This window comes from Notothenia coriiceps, unplaced genomic scaffold, assembly GCF_000735185.1.
Source record: "Notothenia coriiceps isolate Sejong01 unplaced genomic scaffold, NC01 NC01_scaffold00030269, whole genome shotgun sequence".
Lineage (NCBI taxonomy): Eukaryota > Metazoa > Chordata > Actinopteri > Perciformes > Nototheniidae > Notothenia > Notothenia coriiceps.
In genome coordinates, this window is record NW_011362970.1 from 10,008 (window position 1) to 32,369 (window position 22,362).

At 39.1% G+C, this 22,362-nt stretch overlaps 4 protein-coding genes across 4 annotated transcripts in view; 2 read left to right on the forward strand and 2 right to left on the reverse strand.

Annotated features, from left to right (window-relative positions):
* The window catches only part of LOC104959467 (actin-binding protein anillin-like), a 7,450-nt gene extending 3,191 nt beyond the window's left edge, over positions 1–4,259 (forward strand). The window contains exons 2-9 of the mRNA XM_010787367.1: positions 1,219–1,354; positions 1,882–2,058; positions 2,570–2,696; positions 3,099–3,147; positions 3,482–3,535; positions 3,614–3,646; positions 3,736–3,763; positions 4,243–4,259. Coding sequence (XP_010785669.1) covers positions 1,219–1,354; positions 1,882–2,058; positions 2,570–2,696; positions 3,099–3,147; positions 3,482–3,535; positions 3,614–3,646; positions 3,736–3,763; positions 4,243–4,259 — 621 coding nt within the window. The remainder of the gene's footprint in view (positions 1–1,218; positions 1,355–1,881; positions 2,059–2,569; positions 2,697–3,098; positions 3,148–3,481; positions 3,536–3,613; positions 3,647–3,735; positions 3,764–4,242) is intronic.
* A 1,715-nt stretch (positions 4,260–5,974) lies between these two features.
* On the reverse strand, positions 5,975–8,398 carry LOC104959464 (retinol dehydrogenase 14). The gene is made up of 4 exons (XM_010787362.1): positions 8,006–8,398; positions 7,519–7,761; positions 6,952–7,254; positions 5,975–6,245 (listed from the first exon to the last, which is right to left on the reverse strand). Exons 1-4 carry the CDS (start codon positions 8,124–8,126, stop codon positions 5,986–5,988), a joined length of 927 nt encoding a protein of 308 aa, XP_010785664.1. The 5' UTR covers positions 8,127–8,398; the 3' UTR covers positions 5,975–5,985.
* A 2,181-nt stretch (positions 8,399–10,579) lies between these two features.
* On the reverse strand, positions 10,580–12,691 carry LOC104959469 (sushi domain-containing protein 2-like). Its single transcript, XM_010787368.1, has 4 exons — positions 12,679–12,691; positions 12,346–12,544; positions 11,354–11,502; positions 10,580–10,947 (listed from the first exon to the last, which is right to left on the reverse strand). The coding sequence occupies exons 1-4, from the start codon at positions 12,689–12,691 to the stop codon at positions 10,580–10,582; spliced, it is 729 nt and encodes a 242-aa protein (XP_010785670.1).
* Positions 12,692–15,000: 2,309 nt separating this feature from the next.
* Positions 15,001–21,394, forward strand: LOC104959470 (sushi domain-containing protein 2-like). Its single transcript, XM_010787369.1, is given in 8 exon segments — positions 15,001–15,171; positions 16,672–16,757; positions 16,838–16,908; positions 16,911–17,105; positions 18,837–18,980; positions 20,303–20,455; positions 21,011–21,262; positions 21,348–21,394. Coding segments are annotated over 8 exon segments (1,119 nt in total).
* The last annotated feature ends 968 nt before the right edge of the window (positions 21,395–22,362 follow it).

The following is a 22,362-nucleotide window of genomic DNA, read 5'->3' on the forward strand; positions in this document are numbered from 1 at the left end:
GAAGAGGCGGAGAGGTGGGTGTTTTTCATCTGCTGGTGGACTACCTGAGAGATACAGCAGGAGAACACGCCGTCCACCGCGGAGAATAAACGGAAGGGCAACCATGGCAACCATGCTCCAGGGTCTTCTTCGCTGCTTTTGGTGTATTTCGGGCGGCAGCAGTGCCACTTACAGTCCTGACATATGTACTACATCGTTTCCAGCATTTCCAGCGGTCTAGTGTGAACAAACGCGTTAATGAATCGAATGCGTGTGAACGGAAGACTTTTTTGCGCTTGCGTATGCGTTTTACCGTATGCGTCCTCGTGGGGCCGTGGTCTAAGCCAAACTATATCCGGTCACAGACATCTGCTATTTTAAAGTAAAGTCAACACATATAGACCCTAAATATAGTCTATATTAAGAACGAGAAAAGTCTTAACATATATATCCTTTTTTGTAAACATATGACAAATGTGTGAGGGTGATGACGTCAGAGCATCGTCCTATGTGCCAGGGCTTAGCCCCGGACAGCCCCAGCCCAATTTAACCCCTGGGTATTTGTGAGGGAGCTCCTATATGGCATTACCCCGCGGAAGCTCACCGAAGTTTAATATATTTCATAGTTAAAAGTTTTGTCAATTGTTTTGTTTATTGGTCAAATACTAGTTTCTAATGGTTTCTGAGGAATTTTACTGGAATGAAAGAGCACAGAGTCTACAGAAGCAAAAAAGCAGCATACTGCATTAAACCTGACCTTCACAGAGAGGTTGAAGTTCATGTGGAGAGGAGGCTTCATTAGTCTGTCTGCACTCTGTTTAGTTGTGCTATCGTTGTGCTATCTTACAATCAATAAAGTAAATGTGAGGTAAAGTGTGTCGCCAATGTAACCGGTTAGAACTCAAAGTTGCGATGAGGTCTTAAAATGTATGGAAAGGGTCTTAAAAAAGGTCTTAAAAGGTATTAAATTTGACCTCAGGATTCCTGCATATACCCTGTTGATGGAGCACTTGCGATTCTAACTTCTGAGTCGGCCAACAAATATACATCATCACTTCACCACTATAAACTGTTTAATCAATTGGTTAATCAACCAATTTCAGACTGCATACTTCAGGATGAGATTAAGTATATACTTTATTAGATAATATTAAATCAGTCAATTTGACATTTTAAACTGCGCTTCAAAATTGAAAGTGAGTAACCCATAGTGTTACATGTTGTCCTGTGTTTGTCCAGACTCTGAATGAAGAAGCAGGGAAGCTGCAAAATGTGATCAGCCAGACGCTGCAGGCTCTGAGCTGCTGCACCGATGAAGAGCACGGCCGAGGCTCGCTGGAGGAGGCTGAGGCGGAGAAGCTCCTGCTGGTCTCCTGTACATACTACTACTACTACTACTACTATTAATAATAACTTACATTTATATAGCGCCTTTCATAAACCCAAGTATGCTTATACAGAGGGAATATAAAACACACAACAGAACATGCAAGGACTGCACAAACAAGGAGACAAAAGGCAGATAAGGAGATGTGTGACATTGTTTGTGAGTGCAGGAGGATGAAGAAATTAAAGTTGGAAGGCTAACAAATTAGTTTTCAGGGTTTACTTGATGATGTCCAGAGAAGGGTCTACATTTCAGTTTTAACGTAGCCATCTTTGTCTACGAGCTACATATGAAATATTGCTTTCTTTCGATAATAACATTTTGAAATAATACAAACGAGTGTTATTAAAAAAAAAAAAAAAAAAAGAAATATTATGCATACATTTGTCTGTTTATATAATAATAATAATAATAACCATCCCTATTTTGCAAAGCCTAAATAATTGTATTTAAAGCATAAGAGTTTTTTCTTCATCTTCTTAATTATCTCCATGTGATCTACTTGTGTTTTCCAGGTGAGAAGCGTTCTGCCCTGCTGGCGGAGGTTGCTAGACTGAGGGAGGAGAGGGGCTCTGAGTCAGGAGAGGAGGGGGACTATGTTCCCCAGCAGCCCTGCAGAGGGACGGTCAGCATCACAAACATCCAGCTGCCTCTCAAGGTGGAGTTTGTCTGCTCCTCGCACAACCGCACAGGTAGCAGGAAAACAATTCTACTTTATTTGATTGCATTTTAATTGTCCCATGGTGGCTGACAGGGGAAAACGCACACAAATGTGTCAAAACACACGAAACACCGCATTTAAAAAAATGCTGCAATACGAAATTCTGACGTTCGGGAGTTATAAAGTTTGTCAACAGTCACTGTCAATGAAAATTGCATGAATCCTTCAGATATTATTGCAGATCTGCTGTAAGCCATTGAGCTAACGTAGCTAAACTAATCATTTTAAATATAGTGACTAATTTGAAGCATTTTGTATCTGCAGCATTTTAATATTTGCATCGTTTCTGAAGTTGCAGCGTGTTTCTCCTGATGAAAGGGTTTTACGCCATTGCAGTGCATTTGCACCAGTCAGCCACAGTAGTCCCATATTGTTCATATGTATAAGTTTAATAAAAACGAGTTTTAGAAAATGCACGGCTTAGCTAATACAAATGACCTGTTTGACATCCAGTTAGAAAGGACTACGTTTTTTGTGTTTAGGTCGGCCGAGTCACTTCTTTTTCGCGCTGATCCGCTACGGGCCCTGCAACATCGATGCCACGCCGCTGGCCACGGCTGCTGATGCTAAGAACGGAGACACCATCTCCTTCCCTACTTTTGTCATCCTGTAAGCTGCTGCATTGTTATTGCGTTTAACAAAATATTATGCATCAATCCTGGAACACATTTGCTGCTTTTGCATACTACATACTTTATTTTTCTGATTTGACAGCATGTTTTTTCACCAGTAAACAAAACCATTTATTCCTATTGTTTAAATCAGTGATAGACACCCTGGTTTTGGGTTAAAATGCTTTTAACAAACTATAAATGAATGGTAACATCCAAACAGCTTGTCCTTTAGTAGGACACATTTGTTACACGTGTTGAATGTTGAGTTTCTTATTTATGATCTTGCTCACTTGCCTTTTTAAATTTGAAAAGTCTCATGCCTGCATAAATGTGATCATTTGAGTGGGAATATATGGATTATTGCAACATATACTGTTTTGTCCCCTTGATATTTAAGGAAGGATATCCGCTCATCCTTTGAGATAGATGTGGAGGTCTACAGCCTGGTAAGAACTTTCAACATATGGATGTGAATTCATATTTTACTATGTTTTCAATCAAATATCTATAATAGACTGAAAAGTAATTTTTTCCATTGTGAAATAACATTTCCAAGTTTAGTATGCCAGTAATGGCAGCATGCTAGGTAGCTCAGCATGTTGTTGACCAATGGGGTTTTTATTTGTATTATTATTTTGGTGTTTATATTTATGCATCTTGTTAGCACACTAATTCTTCTGAGCATGCTCGTTGTCTTAACTGGTTTTTCTGGTACATTGTGGGTATAACAGCATTATTAGGCACATCATCTACAAATGTTCTGTTTTTGTGCCATTCTAGTCCCACACTTCAGGTGGTAACAGCAGCATGGACCGGGCCACCGCCAAGTCACGGGTAAGTCAGGAGACAAATAAATGAGCCATGTGTGTATTTACCAAAAAAAGACTGGTTAAGTTGTTTGCTCATATTCAGGTTACGCCAAGAAAGCTTCTGAACACCCTCAAAGTGAGTATCCTGTTAAATGTCCCGTCCCAATCATAGAGTATGTGTTGTTATTTAACCTCTCACCTAAACCTTTTATTTTGCATTTACAGAGATCCAGTCACAGTCACAGCCTGACATGTAAGTTGAGTTTTATTTTGGTCAGTACTTCTTATATTATATCTAGGGATGCTCCGATCGATCGGCCGCCGATCGATACCTCATTCATTCCTATGAGAGTTGCTCATTGGCACATGAAGACAGAATGGCCCAACTTTTGAGAGAGCGAAATGTCACAGATTACCCGTCATGCCTGAGAAGTACCCATATGTGCGCTTTAACCACGACCCCCCCAAAAGGCTTGTTCACATCAAGCACGTCAATTTGCAAAACAAGCTTGCCAAAATGGCTTCACCAGTCTGGCTGTATTTTAAGGTGTCCGAAAATGACGGTATGCAACGTGTGTGAAGCAGAAATCCTGCAGCTCCACCCGCTGTGACGGACCGGTGAGCGGAGCAAAACACTCTAAGAGTTAGACCTAACACACTTATCTACCTCTGGAACTAGCTAGACTAGTTATAAAAATATTTATTCTTCACTGTCGGGTCACTCATTACTAGATCAGGGAGCTGCATGAGATACTGACAGGCTGTCGAGAGAGATCTCTCTCTCTCGACAGCCTGTCAGTATCTCATGCAGCTCCCTGATCTAGTAATGAGTGACCCGACAGTGAAGAATAAATATTTTTATAACTAGTCTAGCTAGTNTGTTGTCGTTGCTGTGGACCTTCTTAATACCTTGGAAAATGCCGTTTAATACTTTTTAATAGCCGTAATTTTCGCTAAATTGATTTATCAACTTTTAATACTTTTTAAGACCCCGCGGACACCCTGATCAACCAAAAGCAATGAGATTTTTCCATTGGATTTCAGAAAAAAATCATTATAATTTGCATTTTTTCCACCAGAAGGAAAAAGCTATTGCGAGGCAATAAACATTGAAGATTCAAACATTCACCAGTGGGGTATTCACTTGCGTATTTTGTAGAACAAGACGTGAAAATCCCTTCAGCTTGTGTTAACCACCAACCTTATTTATAGACCCTATTGTCTTATCCTATTTATCTAACAAAAAACACATTAAAAACCATTGACTTCAAGATGACTTGAGGACTACACGCAGTCGACTTCACGACTAGTTAACTCTATAGGTTAGTCTGGTTGTGTTACACACCGTGATTTTCTCCCTGGTGTTGACGGAGGGTTGAGGTCGGGACTTCTCTGGAGCTCGCCTCTGAACACCAGGAGTGACGCTCTGAATGCTGGGCGCTTTATTCTGTCTTTGTGTGCGGTAGGCATCAATACTGTAATAAACAGAACAGAAAAACATTCAAACATTGTGTCAACTGAAACCATTGATATTCTATCTAGTCACATGTATCATCATAGCTTTAAGAAGGCCTGTGGGCCTGCTGTTATTACCTGTATAGAGGAGCAGATTCACTAACAGGAGTGGTGGTCTCTTCAGGAGTCAGGAGCAGAGAGGGAGGAATGGAATCCTGGCTTGCTTCCAGTCGCTGTAGGTGGAATATGGAACATTAAATATGTTTTCCAGGGTCTGAATTATGAATGGAACACATGTATGGAAAGCTCATAAGCCGCTTTCACACCAAGTACTTTGCCATACTTAGTCCCGCCGAACTCTTTAGTCCCGGGACTGTCGTAGTAAATCGCGTTCATACCGGACTAAGTCCCTGAGGGAGGATTACGCAAATGAAGCCGCTGACGTCACTACTTCTTCTTCTGCTGCTGCTGCTTTGGGTTTACTGGCAGGCCGCAAACAAATTCACGGCGTATACTAGGGTTGCCAGAAACTGACCATGATCAAAATCGATTATTCGGCAGCCCTGGCGAATAATAATCGATTATTCGACCGACCCCGACCCCCCGCGGGAGAGAAAGAAAAAAACTCAGACAAAAGGAATTCCGTTGTTTGTTTCATTTAACTTCCTTTGGACTTGTAAGTTCGAAGTAGTTCCACGAGGAGGAACTCTTTTTACCTGCCGCTTTGTTCATCTTTAGTCGCACGTGTGAGGGAGAGGGGGGTTGGGGGCGGGCCTCGGTGTGTAGCGTGCTGCAGCAGCAGTCTGCTCTGCACGCAGGCTTCCTCCAAGTTTACAGTAAAACAAACTGGTGGTGTGACCAATGGCCATTTACAATTATTAATACTATTACTATTATTAGCATTAGTCTATATTTTGGTTGAAACTAAGCCGCAGAGGTATTAGTTTTATAATAAAAATTTTAGCTAAAATAATATATAAAGAAATAATAATAAATACAATAAANTCCCCCAGCTTCCCATCAGGCCAGGTTCACCAGTCTCTCACTGGCCTCCCAAAGTTTCTTTGCCACAGCAGCGTCTCTTGCGAAAGGACGCAGAGTAGCTGGTCTGCAGTCGATGAAGTAACCCCCGCTGTGTTTGGCTGCTTCATCTGACACAGCACAGTAGATGACAGTCTGAGCTCCGATCTCACACGGCACAAAAAACATCCACATGATCACCTGCACCAGCATCCGGAACAGGATGGAGTAGTGGCACGTCCAGCCACTTTGGACGAAACCTGGAGCAACACAGATGTGAGGAGAAATGTTAAGCATCAGGAATACAGACTGTCTTCGGGCTGGGAACTATGATTCAAATCTTAGTAATGAGTCATTATAAATCAGGTTTTAAGTATATCTTGTAATAGGGTTGTGATAAAGTCAATTGAGAATGTTTAATCAATAAAATAATATAGCAATGTCTGTTTTGGTTCATTCATTTCCTGTAAATAAATACAATACTGTCATGAAGAAGCCCTGCTCATTGATTTTCAATCATTGTAACCAGATGGTGTGATACAAACACTAATATGAACAATGAGAGCTATATTAATGTAAACTGTACAGCCATGGCCCATGTTTAATAAACAGTTTGAATAGGTTTTTTTTGTGCTTTATAGCCCAACCCTAAATGTCAAAATATGTGGATTGTAAATAAATGTATCATATAATACATGGATATATCAATTCTCTTTTTTAAACTGAATGTTAAAAAAATTCTCAATTTTAATAAAAGATAAAAAGCTGTAACTTCACGACAATTGATCATTTGTTTCTTCTATAATATGTCAGAAAAATCTATGAATTTAGCATCACATTGTGCTACATTAAACTTCCGTTGACAGTAACCTGTATTGTTTTGTAAGCAGCCTGACAGAGTATGCAATAAACACCCAGTTGGACACCAGTGCAGGACAAGAGCAGCAACAAAACAGGCCCTCTTACCGGGGTGCACAGCATAGGAGGTCACTCCTTTCCCTTCAGTGATGCGGGCCACTTCCTGACTGAAGTAGATGTTAGCCAGCTTGCTGCGGCAGTAGGTGAAGAAGGGCAGCTGGTTGTAGTTGAGGTCCTGGAAGTCCAGTTTCTGGTATTTGTAGCTGGAGCATGTGAGGGTGATCACCCGGCTGGGGGCACATTCCTTCAGGCGAGGCAGAAGCAGGTTGGTTAGCAGGAAGTGACCCAAGTGGTTGACGCCAAAACACATGCTGAAGTTGTTGTCTGTCCACTCGAGGACACCGGGCATGCCTGAGGAAGCGCCACAGAGAGTGAAGAAAGAAGTCACAACAATGGCTTTTAGCTCCTGTTGCTGCACAATCTGTACACAACAGCAACCTTAATGCCTGGACACGTGACAAGAAAAAAGCCAACAAATCTTTACTGTAATATTAGCAGGTCAACTCTAACATGCGACCAAACAAACTTCTAAGTCATCACTTTAAAGAATAACATTTGTGCCTCTTTCTTTGGTGGCATTAGTCCTGTATTAAGAATTGTGGTGGACTGCCTGACCTGCATTATTGACCAGGATGTCAAGCTTCTTCTCTCTCTGCAGGAAGCTCTTACAGAACTCCCTCACAGAGCTCAGGTTGGCCAGATCCAGCTCCATGTGGAGGACGTTAAGGCTGTGACTCTTCAACTTGATCTCCCTCACAGCCTTCTCAGCCTTGTCCGGGTCTCTGCAGGCGATGATGACCCGAGCACCTCTCATGGCCAAGGCAATGGCTGTCTCCTTGCCAATGCCAGAATTCCCACCTTGAATAGACACAAATATAAAATTAATGTGTGGAATACAATGGCAGGAGTGTGACAAAGGAAGCACAGCAGTAACATTAACTAAATAAGCAGGTTGTTATGATTATATTAAGCAACAACAGGCAGGGATGTTTGGTATAATCATTAGCAATTGAATCCACACTGAGCTACACATACAGTACATTCTATTACTACACGAAATAACTAAGGGATGCGTTGCAATGAACAAGACATGTTAATTTACCTGTAATGAGAATTGTTTTGCCATCAAGTCTTCTTAGGTCGGTGCAATATCTCCTCTTTTTCAACCATTTCAAAATGAAGAAAACGGCTAAAGACGCGATAATTGTGTAGAGAAAGTACATTTTCCTTTGTTTTGTTAGTCTATTATGAACTACAGTACTGATGCTGCTGGCTATGTGAGCCTATAGCTAAAGTCAGCTAGCTTGCTAGTTGAATAAGAAATACCTCATTCCCATCTCATACTATTCCTCCACTGTGCTGCTTGTCACGCCAAACGTTGCGAAAATTATCCAGGAGGGATTAATCATAACAAGAAACTGTTTTTTGATTCAATTTGACAATCCCCCTCCTCCATATCATTCATTCTTCACTGGGAGATTTGGAGTGTCATGAACTGCACATGCGCGAAATGCTAAAATCCCGTAAGGTCTCGCGAGAATTTACACGTGAATTATCCCAGTATGTAACAACATTTACAATACATGTCTTAGAAAACAACTGCATATACAAGACAGTGTGCGTTTTGTAAAGCATACACTGTAAATAGTGTTTGTGTAAGACCTTTATTTTACCGACCAACGTCTGTTCATTTATAACTTATTAACTGTCATTGGAAAGTCTGTTTGCTATTTAAATGAACTTGATACTCAGATACAACTCAATGGTGGTTTTCCACAAAGCGTGGTGTAGGGCAGATGTGTGTGTTCGCGCAGTGGTATTTTGTTCTTTACCATGCACACGAGAGGGCATTTAAAAGAGACAATTTTTCTCTGTGGAATCTTTCTCCTTTTCTCATCTGAAACAGCTGGTAAGTAACTTTTCAAAGTATTTATAAACATGAGCTAGCTGCTGACCTGCTGTTCAAATATAAAATCGCCCCTTATTATTTTCTCCTGTGAATAGATTAAATTAAATGGGCGTTTTATAACTTATTTGCATTGTGCATTTTAACTAGCAATCTGAATATTTCGATGTTCTATTTCGTATACTAACTCTCTCCTTTAATATTCAGATTTATTTTCAATTCACTCCATTAACATACATAGGGCCGGGAGAGTGGGGTAAGTTGAGCCATTTTTTTGTTATGCTGTCCTCTAAGCAAGGAGAAATGACACATAGTAAAAATGAAAACACACACCTATAATTCAGGATGTCTCCTAGCAATGGCAATGATAATAATTAATATTTGATCAAGGGCAGTAAAAATATTACTTCTTAAAAAAAAAAAGTCTTGTGGCTCAACTTGCCCCCAGTGTAGGGGTANCATTTTTTTGTTATGCTGTCCTCTAAGCAAGGAGAAATGACACATAGTAAAAATGAAAACACACACCTATAATTCAGGATGTCTCCTATCAATGGCAATGATAATAATTAATATTTGATCAAGGGCAGTAAAAATATTACTTCTTAAAAAAAAAAAAGATTCACATGGTTTAATACGCTGCCAACACATCAACATATACAATATACAGTGGGGCAAAAAAGTATTTAGTCAGCCACCAATTGTGCAAGTTCTCCCACTTAAAAAGATGAGAGAGGCCTGTAATTTTCATCCTAGGTACACTTCAACTATGAGAGACAGAATGGGGGGAAAGAATCCAGGAAATCACATTGTAGGATTTTTAATGAATTAATTGGTAAATTCCTCAGTAAAATAAGTATTTGGTCACCTACAAACAAACAAGATTTCTGGCTCTCACAGACCTGTAACTTCTTCTTTAAGAGCCTCCTCTGTCCTCCACTTGTTAACTGTATTAATGGCACCTGTTTGAACTCGTTATCAGTATAAAAGACACCTGTCCACAACCTCAAACAGTCACACTCCAAACTCCACTATGGCCAAGACCAAAGAGCTGTCAAAGGACACCAGAAACAAAAGAGTTTGGAGTGTGACTGTTTGAGGTTGTGGACAGGTGTCTTTTATACTGATANATTAATTTCGGGACGGGTTAGATTGTATTTCGGGACGGTTCCGGGAGGATAGTGAAAAAAGTTAGTCGAGAGCCCTGGTTGCGTTACAGTAACGCGTTAGTTTGTAACGCGTTAGTCCCAACACTGCTCTCCTGTGACATGTTTACATGCTTTAATGTTCAAAAAGACCTTTATTTTTATCATACTGCCTGTTCTGAAGCACCTCTTTTCAACTTCTGTCTGAAACCATAGCCCACTCTGCTCTGATTGGTTAGCTTGTCAGCTCTGTTGTGATTGGTCAACCGCTTAGAGGTGTCCCACCCTCTTAGACTATCACAAACAACTTGTTGGGATGCTAGCCAATAGAAGCGTGTGTTAGTGTTACATAGTGATGTGACTATGTTATGGAAGTAAACAAAACGGTACAATTTGCATTTCAGACATGGGGGAACTTTTGGATTTTAGCCTTTGCAGACCATTTACATGCACTAAAACCACAAGAAGCATAATAGGGCCCCTTTAAGATGGTTCGATGAAAAAAGTCCAATGCTGTCCCTGTAGTTCTTTAGCTTTAAGATTGTATTAAGCTTTAAAATAGGCAGTACTACTGTCGATCGGAAAATGTTTACTTATGTGAGATATTTCTAAAGATGAGGGATATGTGTTATGGATACCTTGCTCCATCTGACTTAGAACTAGCAGTGATGCGAATGTTTCCCAACTTCCAGTTGGAGTAGTCCTCTGAGGGATCGGGGACGAAGCTGAAGGCACCAGTGTTGGGCAGATTCCTTCCGAGGGAGTACAGGTAGCTCAGCTCGGCCTGCAGAGAGGATGATCCGTTCACCCCCGCCTCAGTGCTCCTGCTGAACTCTCTGTAACCCCACAGCTCTAGGTTGACCGTCTCTTCCCCAATCAAAGAGCTGTTCCATGTCATCTTTAGCCGTCCAGACACGTTTGGTGTGCCGTAGTGCTGCCACTGTGTTGCATTCACCGGGATGACTTCAAAGGCAGGGTCAGCCTTACTGGGGTGGACTAACAGTAAAAAACAGAATAGATTTAGGGGATCACACAGGTTTGCTCTACCATGAGTTGTGCAGATTCAACATAAAACATGTCGGACAACGATAAGAAGACGCATGAGAAAATAACTGCATTGAGAAGCTACTTTTGCTTAATAAAAAGTATTGATCAAGTGGTTGCATAAATGGTTTGTCCGTTCAGCTTTTCATAGCGGAACCACCTTTTCAGAACATTTCTTTCTTTATTTGAAATGCCACCTTATAAGCTTTACCTGAAATGATACATTTAGAGGAGGTATTTCTTAAAATGTTAATTTTAAATAATGTTTCCTGATACTCACTCAGTACTATGTATAACAAATCACAGGTTCACAAGTCAATTCAGAAGTGGAACAAATATATATATTCCAGAAACACACCTGACAAGAACTCTCCAGATCTGTCAAAATGTATCCCGTCAATTGAGATAGTAAATGGTATCCAACCTGTCTCGTACAATAAAGGAGAGATACAGTAGCCGTGGCCTTCATCATCAATAAATCCTTCTTGTTCAATTTCACCCTTGAACCTTCAAATGGAAAAAAGGCACATTTGGTTTTATTTGTTTATGGCATGTTACGTTACACAACGTTACTACTCGGCCTTCAATACAATTTGTATTCAGTAAACCCTCCGACATTCTAGAGTAGTAGAATAACCTTTCAAAATGCTTTCATTCAACATTTAATGACAGTCAGTAAATATTATGTCTTTCTCAGGATGAAATGTGCAGCTTTTATTTGTGAGTGGATCACTGAAATAAAGGATAAGCTATTTTATATATTAGACTTGCATTTAAACTGCATTATCTGAAAAATTTAATTTGTTAATCCAAAGTAATTTTCATATTTTTAATCTTTTTTCATCTGCTTTTAAAAACAGGGTTATCATTATTGTAATTACTGTATTTATATTATTATTATTATTATTATTATTATTGATATAAAAATAACCCGTGTGTGCCACTTCTTTATGAAAGCGACTCTGCTGATCTACAAATACGTTTTTGCAAAATAACTAATTTTTGCTTTTTTTACAACTCCAACAAATTACCTATTCAACTGAAAAGATATTTGATCTTAAATGATATGTTATTTTACAGTAAGGAACGTTTTTTTTTCGATTTTCTCAGGATTACTCTGTGCTTTTTCTGGAAAATATTGGAATTCACACATAAATATCAGTAACGAATACTTAATTTGATAGTAAGTAGCCTTGCACAGAACAAAGTCTAATGAAAAACACATGCACTTTGTCAAAAAAACTCATATGATCTGTATATAGTGTACATATTTTCACTGTGAGAACCTAATCAGATGATGAGTACTCGATTAAGATCTTGAATACGTCAGCCGTGGTTGTAGACACAAACCTGCAGAGAAGTCGCCCACCAGGATGAAGGGCCACGCCGAGGATCCTGAGAGCTCTACCGCCTAGCATGGAGCTGGAGTGAGGCGTCACCTGGAAACACGACTGGTTGTAGTCTGCACAACTCTTCAGCAAAGACACACAGGTTGCATGGCAGGAGCATATCTCCAACACGTCTCCACACTGTCCCCTGGATGTTTGACCTAGTGAAAAACATACAAAACATTTTAAATAAAAACAATGGTGGAGAAAGTATTCAGATTAGTTATTAAGGAAACAATACCACTGTGTAAAAAGGTTAAATAAGTCATGCTATAATTTAACAAAAGAAAAGTACATATGTATCCCATTTGAGTATAAATTATATTGTTGAATTATAATTATGGATGTTATTAATGTGTTCATCACAATGTTGCAGCTGGTGGGGCTATATTTCTAAATAGTACACAAACACACACATAGGGGAGAAGGGGGTAAGCTGAGCCAGTGGGTAAATTGAACCACCCCCTGTAACCAGGCAACACCTTATAGTTGTAATCAAGTGACCAGAAATTATGCAAGCTCCACCCATTTCTCATTGCCTGTGAAAGAGAGATACTCATTGTGGTCTGGTAAGTAAACATTTTTAACAAAAAAACGTTTTTTGCTTGTCAAAGTACATTTTCTAGATGTCAGCTATATCGGCTGTCATGTCAAATGTCAAATCATTAAGCTAAAGATGACTGAATTGTAATGCTAGGCTATTTTTTCTAAAATGGTGGCTATGGGGTAAAGTGAACCATGGGCCTTGGGGTAAGTTGAGCCAGTTTTTCAATGGAGAAATTAATGAAAGTAGGCCAAGTTGATCATAAGAGCTCATTGTAGGCTACATTTAAAGTTGAATTTACCCTGTGTTTGATTGGTAAGATGTATGAAATTGTATCACCATTTGTAAGATTAATTTTCCTTTAAAAATCAATCAATTCAATCGAAATTTATATTAAAAATATTGGAAAAACTAGGCTTGTATTTGGTTTGTTATTTATTGTTTATAGTTACCTTTAAGATTTGTTGTAGGTATGCCCAGGTTTGAACAGGTATGCCCAGGTTTGAACAGTGGTTCAATTTACCCCCTGACCTGGATCAACTNCGTTTATTTTGACAAGGAGGTTTAATAACTGTGTGCTACACAAAACGTGCAGTCAGTTTCATTTTCATCGCCGTTCATCTCTCGTCCCAAATTCGTCCCAAAATATTTTTTTATCCTCCCCGACACTATTTTTTTCGGCCCCGGGACGACGGGACGTCCTTAAGCTCGAGCCCTGAACGCAACTACCTTTTGCGTTAACTAATAACGTTACTAGTTAGCTATTCCCATTCAGTAACGCCGTTATAGTTACTGTGAGTTAAATGGGTGCGTTACTGCGTTACATTATGTGATCCAACTTAACCAAATCGTATGCAATTTACAGGCGAATACAGCGGTGTCCTCTCACAGTACCATGGAAAAGTGAAAGTAACCAGAGAGGAGTGATGATTGGTTAGCGGGGTAACATTTCAGGGTAAGCCAATCAGAGACACAGTTGGGCGGTTCTTGCCTTATGGGGAAAATACACAGACACACGAACACTTGCTAACACACACACACATACACGGCAACACACACACACACACACACACACACACACACACACACACACACACACACACACACACACACACACACACACACACACAATGGCAGATTGTATCAGCAAGAGCAGCAGCAGCGCTGCACAGCACATATCTTTTGTGTTTTATTGTTTCACTACATTTCATAAAGATAATTGCTACAATGATGGGGAGTTGTCTTTTCTCTTACTGTGCCACAGAACAACACAAAAACTTGTATTTGTATTGTTATGATTTTTAAAGTAAAGTAACTTGTTACTTTTATAATTTAGTAACTAATAAAGTAACCAGTTACTTTTTTGAGAGCAGTAACTATAACTATTATTAGTTACTTTTTAAAAGTAACTTGCCCAACACTGCAGGAGAGACAAACAATACAAATATGAAACCTGAAAATAAGCATAATATGGCCCCTTAAGAAAGAAATGTCTCCTTAAAACCCTCTTACCAAATTTTACAAATATTCTGACATTCACCAATCTTTCTATATTGGGATTTGTTGGTTAATCTACGCACACAATTCTACAGTTGGATAAGTTATACAATTTAAGTTAAAACAAAATAATATAATACAAGTTTTAATTAATTTACAACACCTTATGATCTTTTAAAATAAATAAGCACTAAACTGGCATTAACGCTATTAAAACATTTGAAACCACTGACTAAGCTTTCTTTTCAACACGACCCTGCAGATCATTGAACATTTCTCAAGGACACATTTAAGAAACAAACTTAGGTAGCAAATGGTATTTTAAGCTTTTTCTACTTTTTAAGTATTGTCACCCCAGGCTTTTGAAATTGTGTTAGTATATTTATTTTGTGCAATTTTTCCTGACATTTGATTGACAGTATGATAAATGGATTATTAGACCAATTAACGACCACAGAATGCATTTCAGCTCTTGCTTAAACTCTGTTATTTCCCTTAAAAAAATTAAAGTTAAATATTCTTAAAATTGTGTTTGTTGTATACGCAGGGATGTAGAGGGGCTCTGGAGCGGTGGGCATGTTAGCCTGGCACCTGGAGCAGGCTTTCAGAGATAAGTTTGCAGCCTGGGCCAGAAGCCGGTGTCTGCAGTGGGACGTCCTGGAGAACAAGCTGCCCAACTTCCTGGAGGAACTCATTACCTGCCCCTGCACTCTGGCACAGGCCCGCGCTGACACAGGCGGGTTTCATGTGAGTGCAATTCAGAGGTGGGAATTAGTGGAGTACAAATACTTTGTCCCTGTACTTAAGTACATTTTTCTGGTATCAGTACTTTACTGCACTACTTATATTTTTCTGACGACTTTTTACTTTTACTTCTTACATTTTTAACACAAATACCTGTACTTAATACTTCTTACATTTTAAAAACAAATACCTGTACTTTCTACTTCTTACGTTTTCAAAACAGGTTTGTTCCTTTAGTTTGAATCTGTGTTTGGTGGCGTGATCATTATTATTTAGAGTCATTGCATGCCTATTGATTTTAACACGATCCGTGTATCCATAATTTCCTGGTCTTCTCTAAAGAAGAGGGACCAATGAAAACGCTGTCATGTTACCGTTGTTCAGCATCGAAACATTCATTCGCTAACAATGACATTATTGTTCTATTCATATAAAGGGAGGTCAGTTTCTCTATAAAACTGCTGGTAGTTATGGGTATTTTTTACTTAAGTACATTTCGAAGCCCATACTTCTTTACTTTTACTTGAGTAAAGAAGTTTAGTCAGTACTTGTACTTTTACCAGAGTATTTTTAAACATGAGTATCTATACTTCTACTTGAGTAAAGGATGTGTGTACTTTTGCCATCTCTGGTGCACTTTGATCAACTTCGGTACTTTTATATTACCAATATACATGTTTTATTTTTAAAGATTTATAATTATATTTTTTCAGTTGATTAGTATAAATAATAACTTAACTTAGTTAAAAAATAACTCGTAACGTAAATAACTATTAGTGGTAGTATCAACACTTAAAGAATCAATATATTAAGCGTATCCTATGGCAGAAACCTTAACTAAATGACCTTCTTAAGCTTAATTCAAGAACCTATAACACTGTCTTACAAGTATAGTTGATGTTTTAATATATATAACGTGCTAATTAAACGTAAGCGTTTTCAAAAGGGTGTTAATAGCGGTGTGTTTTAGCATTAATATTAACATTCTGACAGCGGAGAAGACACACATATTGTGTGATGCAATAAGCGAAGACTTCTTTGTTCTAAGCAGAGTACCAGTTAGCTCATCAGAGTCAAATATTTTAAAAGCCAGACAAGACGGAATATAAATTATGTTTTAATGGCATATATTGCAAGCAAATTCATAAACAAAACAGAACTATACATATGATGACAGCCACATTGTGACCAGTCAGCATGAAGAGGTAGCCTGGATTTCAGGACGTAAACAAAAGAACTGCAGTGATTCAATTGCATAGTACAAAATATTTGAAGTCATTCATTCATCCCAGAGACCAAAGACTGTCTGGACTCATTTAGGGAACTTGCTTTCAATCATTAAATGTGATCTGCATTAAAATACTTTATTAGACTTCTGTTAACCAGAAATAAAACCGATCAATAAGTGTTGTTTCTTGAATGTTAATGTTTATATTTGCAAATCATATTAGATTGATGATAATTGTATTACTGAGACAGTTTTTATTCACTGTGTTATTTCAGACTGATTATAGTTGTGACATTGAGCGGGGCAGTGTGTGCACTTATCACCCAGGTTCCGTCCACTGCGTCAGAGCCATTCAGGCCAGGTAGGAGTGTTTATCTTATGTAAAATAAATTGATACATTTTTACAAACCTTTTGACATGGTTTTATTTTAATTTTTCCAGTCCTAAGCATGGATCGGGGCAGCAGTGCTGCTATGACAGCACAGGGGCTCTGGTGCTGACGGGAGACTCGATTGGGGCAGCACCCCGGACAGGGCTCACGACTGGGGCTCGCCTCCGTACAGGGAGCCCCCACGGGTGCCGGGGTACTCACACTGGATTTGCGATGTCATGAGTTTCTACTACTGCTGCCTGTGGTCTGACCACTGCAACATCTACTTCAACCATCGCCCTTCTAGCGGCGGTCGCAGCTACCAGCCCCCAAAAGCTGGTGAGACACTTAATAAGTCACATCAAGTCGATTTCATGTTTTTATAACTCAATATACGCACAGTAGCACAGACCTACTTAACCAGTAAAAAGTTAATTTGAATCTGAAATTACATTTGCTACAGTGCCTAAATTAGAAACTACAATGTGTTATTTTCACTAGGGTCAGCCACCTTTATTAACAAAGGAGCCATTGTCCCCCCTTTGCCACCAAATTATGTGTGTCTGGAGGTGTAAAACATTTTTGAAACACAGCTTCTAAAGTTTTATAGAGTTATACTATGTATACAAAAACTAGTTTGTTGCATAGAAAATAAAGAAACATTTTGAAAGTCTATTGACATTTCTACCTGTTTAACATAAGTAGCAGCAAATGCTGTGTCCTTGTCCTGGAAATGTCTTTCAAGATTACCTTTTTTTTTGGGTTGCTGATTTCTCACAATATATCAAACATAAAGGTAAGCCTTTATTGTTGGCATGCAAAGCAAAGGAATCTAAATACACAGAATTAAACTCTCTATTTCATTTGTGCTTTTTCTTTTTTTTTGGAGTTGAATTTATCTGTGTGAGTCTATAAATCCACAGATGAACAAAATTCTATATATAGAGAATTTAGTGTGTATCTTTTTTCTTTATCCTGCAACTGGATGATTAGGAGGAGGGCTACCTCTGCATAAGCTATGCTTTCTGCCCTCCTGGTTCTTCTAATTGTGTTTGTTTCTTGGATGTATAAATTATCTAATTGTTTAAATAGTAGAACAAATAATAAAATACAAAAATCATGGTTAGTTTTCCAAGGCCGGGAGGTCTGAAATTGAGGATTAGCTACCACCGTGAGGCGCCAGAACATAGATGTAGAAGGACGTGACGCATAATAAGCTATCAAATTCTAATACTATTTCAGTTTCACAGTGCCTCAAACTTGGAGACGAATAGAGAACCTTTCAAAAAAGTGTCCATTGTGCAACAAAAAAGAAAAATAGCTGTTATATTTCTAAGTTATTTTTGTTCAAAGCTAGAGGGAGCCGCTGAAAAGCCTCTTTTTTGTAAACAAGCTTTATGCTATTGTTGTGTTGTAGTTGTATCAGAAATCTTCCCAATATACTAAGACCATTTCGGTGCTGTGTCATCTATCACATCTTTAACCATTTATTGAATATAGAGCAGTTCCACACTCCATACTTCAATCACATAGGATTTAAAAGGAACATCTTTGAGCTGTCTTGACCTTTGGAACAACATGTGTGAATTTTCCTATTTCCCCTGCAAGGCTTGTGGTTTATTGTTTTAGTCTGCATTACAAATATAACGTTTTTCTCCTGTGTGGAAGAAAGTGTGGAATTTTTCAATAGATATTATATTATTTCTTAGCATCAAACATGATCTGTTTCTTGATGAATAAAGGGGGTTGCTGGTTTCAGTTTGCTGAATTTTGAGTAAAGCTTTCGATGCAAGAAGTGCACCGCGACACACACTTGCTACAGTATATTCTACACATGGACACTAGAGTAATACCAGAGGAGTTTTCAGGAACAATAACTGAATTACAGACTGCGGCTGAGAGTTACAATGTGAAAACATATTAGATCACACAATTGACTTCCTGCTCTCCAGAGACTATAAAGACAACAATAGACCGCATACTGATGTGAGAGATGTACTGTGAAAGGAATAAGTTTATGTGAGTATTTGTTGTAAACGCATCAGTCATTTCTTTCTCGTCGCCTTGCAGGTGTTGTCCTCGGGGATCCGCATTTCGTAACGTTCGACGGGCTCAGCTACACTTTCAACGGCCAAGGAGAATACTACCTTGTGTCTTCTCCAGACAGAGAGCTGAGTGTTCAGGCCAGAACAGAGGCGCTGAAATGTAAGAACGGTGAGTGCACATTTGATGTGAAAGGCCCGTCTGTGTCCACTCTTTAAACCACATGCTACTACTGCAGCAGCTTTGTTTGGATCAAAATGTTTCCAGGACTAACGATAATCCTTTTTTTATTATTTGAGTGATTTTTTATTTTTTACCAGTCACAAGATTGATTACCTGCCTCTAAATTTGACTTGTTTTTGTCTTCTTTTGCTTGGACTTTTTGCTTTGCACTCTCCTCTTAAAGGGGCCCAATTATGCTCATGTTAAGGTTTCATAATCGTATGGTGTGCCTCTTCTGTGACATGTTTCCATGCTTTAATGTTCATAAAGGTCTTTATTTTTCTCATACTGCCTGTGCTGCAGCTCTTTTCACCCTCTGTCTGAAACCAGAGCCCAGAAATCCCCAAAAAGCATAATATGGCCTCTTTAAAAAGAGTTAAAAGCTCAATCACATCTTTAACACTCCTTTTCTTCTGCAGGCAAGTGATGTCAGGTATTTCTTGTGTGATTGAAACATGTTGCCGCTGACAAATGACAGAATATAACTTAGTTCCCGCCTGTTTTTGCTGAGTATCTCTTGGGTTCAGAAGTGGTAAAGAAAAACAGAAGTTGGCTTCATTTTTCACAATGTTCTCCAAGCCATTACACAACAGCCACTAGACCAGTGAATGCAGATGATCACATGTCATTAATATTATTTCTCCTCATTAGATCAGTAAAATCAAACATTGAGATGATCTGATATGCAGAGAGATGAACAGTAATACAGAATATGTTGTACATTGTTATGCTGTTAAAATACCACTCGTCACGGCTTAAGCTTCAATATCAGGATACATGTATTTATTATCCTTGCAAGAATGGAAGTAGTCATCACATACAGGGTTGCGTCGGACAAATAGTTCCCAGAATAGTGTCCTTGACATGCTTTAAATACAAGAGAGGGTTACACTCACAATAGGCAGAATACCGGTAATGCAGTATACAATGTTTAGTTCAGATTTTCTAAGGCCTGCGTAAGCAATAAACATGACAGTCATATGCCTATTTCCCTATAGGCTGAATCATCATGTTAATCGTTGTCACATAGCTATCATATGCCTAAAACAGTGTGTCCTGACGCTCTTCTAGGTAATCATACATCCGGTTACGTACACAGCTACGTAGGGCCTTTGTTATCATGTGCTCCTCTGATATTGGGAAGAGTACATTCAGTATTTTCCCAACATAACCATCCTGATATTGAAGCTCAAGCCGGTGACGAGTGATATTTTTCCTAACATACAGAGTAGCACATCTGTGATATTGTGACGTTTATATTGACCACCAAGGTACCTTGGCCAAAGCCACAGTGCTGTCATCCGTGGCTATGAAGGGAAATACCTCTGATGTCATCGAGGTGCGTCTAGCAAATGGCCACCTTCAGGTGCTGAGGAACCAAAAGGTCCTACCTTTCACCGAGCAGAGATGGATGGACCTACACGGTGAGAACTTCATACCATTCTTTATTGTGGTTACACTTTCTGTGTGACCCTATAATGCATTATAAACATATGTATGATGCGTTATACTCTGCCTATTGTACTAAACAGTTACAGTTATAAGCAATCAATATATTCATAATGATTATAACATGATTATAAAACATTATATTTAAGCAATAGCTCACGACAGGCCGTGGTATATGCTCATTATATCACAGCTAAGGGGCGTGGTTCGGCCCGACGCGAATATTCATCACTCTTTATTATTCATCACCTATAAGCCCTAGTAAAGCCATTATACAGCAGTTTTTTATTTATTATAGACACGGCATATTATATACAGCATATAATATTGACATTAAATAACACATTGTCAAAAAATATTTCCTGCTTATGTTACCAGAAAAATATTTTTTCTTTGTATTAATTAAGTTTCAAAATGCCACTTCTTGAGATGAGATTTTCCACTAATGACAATAACCAGTTGTAACAAAATGTGATGCTCTATTTTATTTTGTAAAAATAAAATGTCTCTTTTTTTTTTTTTTGGTCTAGGAGTATTTGTGTTCACCCCCAGTCTTCAGAATGTGACAGTAATCTTCCTTTCTGGAGTTGGCGTGGAGGTTCGAGTGCGTGCAGGAGCCATGGCAGTGACCGTCCTGCTTCCATCAGAGTTTACTAACCACACTCAGGGTCTCCTCGGTCTCATGAACTCTGACCCCTCAGATGACCTGTTGACCGGACTAGGAGAGATCCTTTCCCCAGCCGACGCCACGCCGGAGGAAATCTTCACCTTTGGAGCTGGCTGTGAGCATGAAAGACTTGTATATGTTACATCAATCATATTGATCAATGCGGCATTTTGCTCAGTTGCTCAGTGTTCACTTTAAAGCGGTAGACGATGGGTGGATGGCTAACATTGATGCGTATCTGAACTGAATGTTTTGTTACTTTTATCCACAGGGAACATTTCAAAGACGTCCTCCCTCTTCACATTTGACTCAAAGTACCTTATGGATACATACTATTTCCCACCAAGCCATGATGCTGCCTTTGTTCCCGCCTTTTCTCTACCCGAGACACCCGATGACCCTCTGATGGCAGACATGTTGGCGATGTGCTTGGGAGAAGGAGCCCAGTTTTGTAAATATGATACCCTGACCACACAGAGCCTGAGAATGGGAAACGCCACACTCGGGGCCTACCAAAGCCATCTGGACCTTACGGAAGCCCTGGAGCAAGGTACAGCACAACATGTGTATTACATGCCAACATGCAAATGTATCATACAACTTTGCTATTGCTGGCTTTACATAAAAAAGGATAATGGTATACCTTAAAATGCCTGTACACTCTCTAACCTGATCAGTAATAGATTGTGTCCAGTATGGAATTCAGCTATACTAATAAGAAAAAGATACTGTAAATAAAGTGAATGTATTTGTTTTTCATACGTTTAAAAAACATTTGATTATTACTATTTGGGACAGCATACAGTTTTGATATTTATTTTCTAATGTGTTATTGTTCCTTCTAGTGGTGTCTTGTGGCTGGCTTCCCACACCTAGGAATGGGAAGAAGAATGGGACACATTACCTGGAGGGCTGCTGTCTGAGCTTCACCTGCGATCAAGGCTTCTCACTGTACGGCTCAACGGAGCGCACCTGTCTAGATGATGGGAGCTGGACAGGAGAGCAGCCCTACTGTATCACAGGTTTGTTATATGAAACAAAACCAATAGAGGAGAGAAGCACTACGTCACTGCCTGGCGAAATGACGGCCCCGCCCACATTCTGGGTTAAAACTAAGAATTGGCGCCAAGCGGAATTTTTTTTTTTTTATAATGCCTTAAAGCTGCTATGTCTTGTATTGCCAACAAACAACAAAAGATCCAGAGTTCACATTTT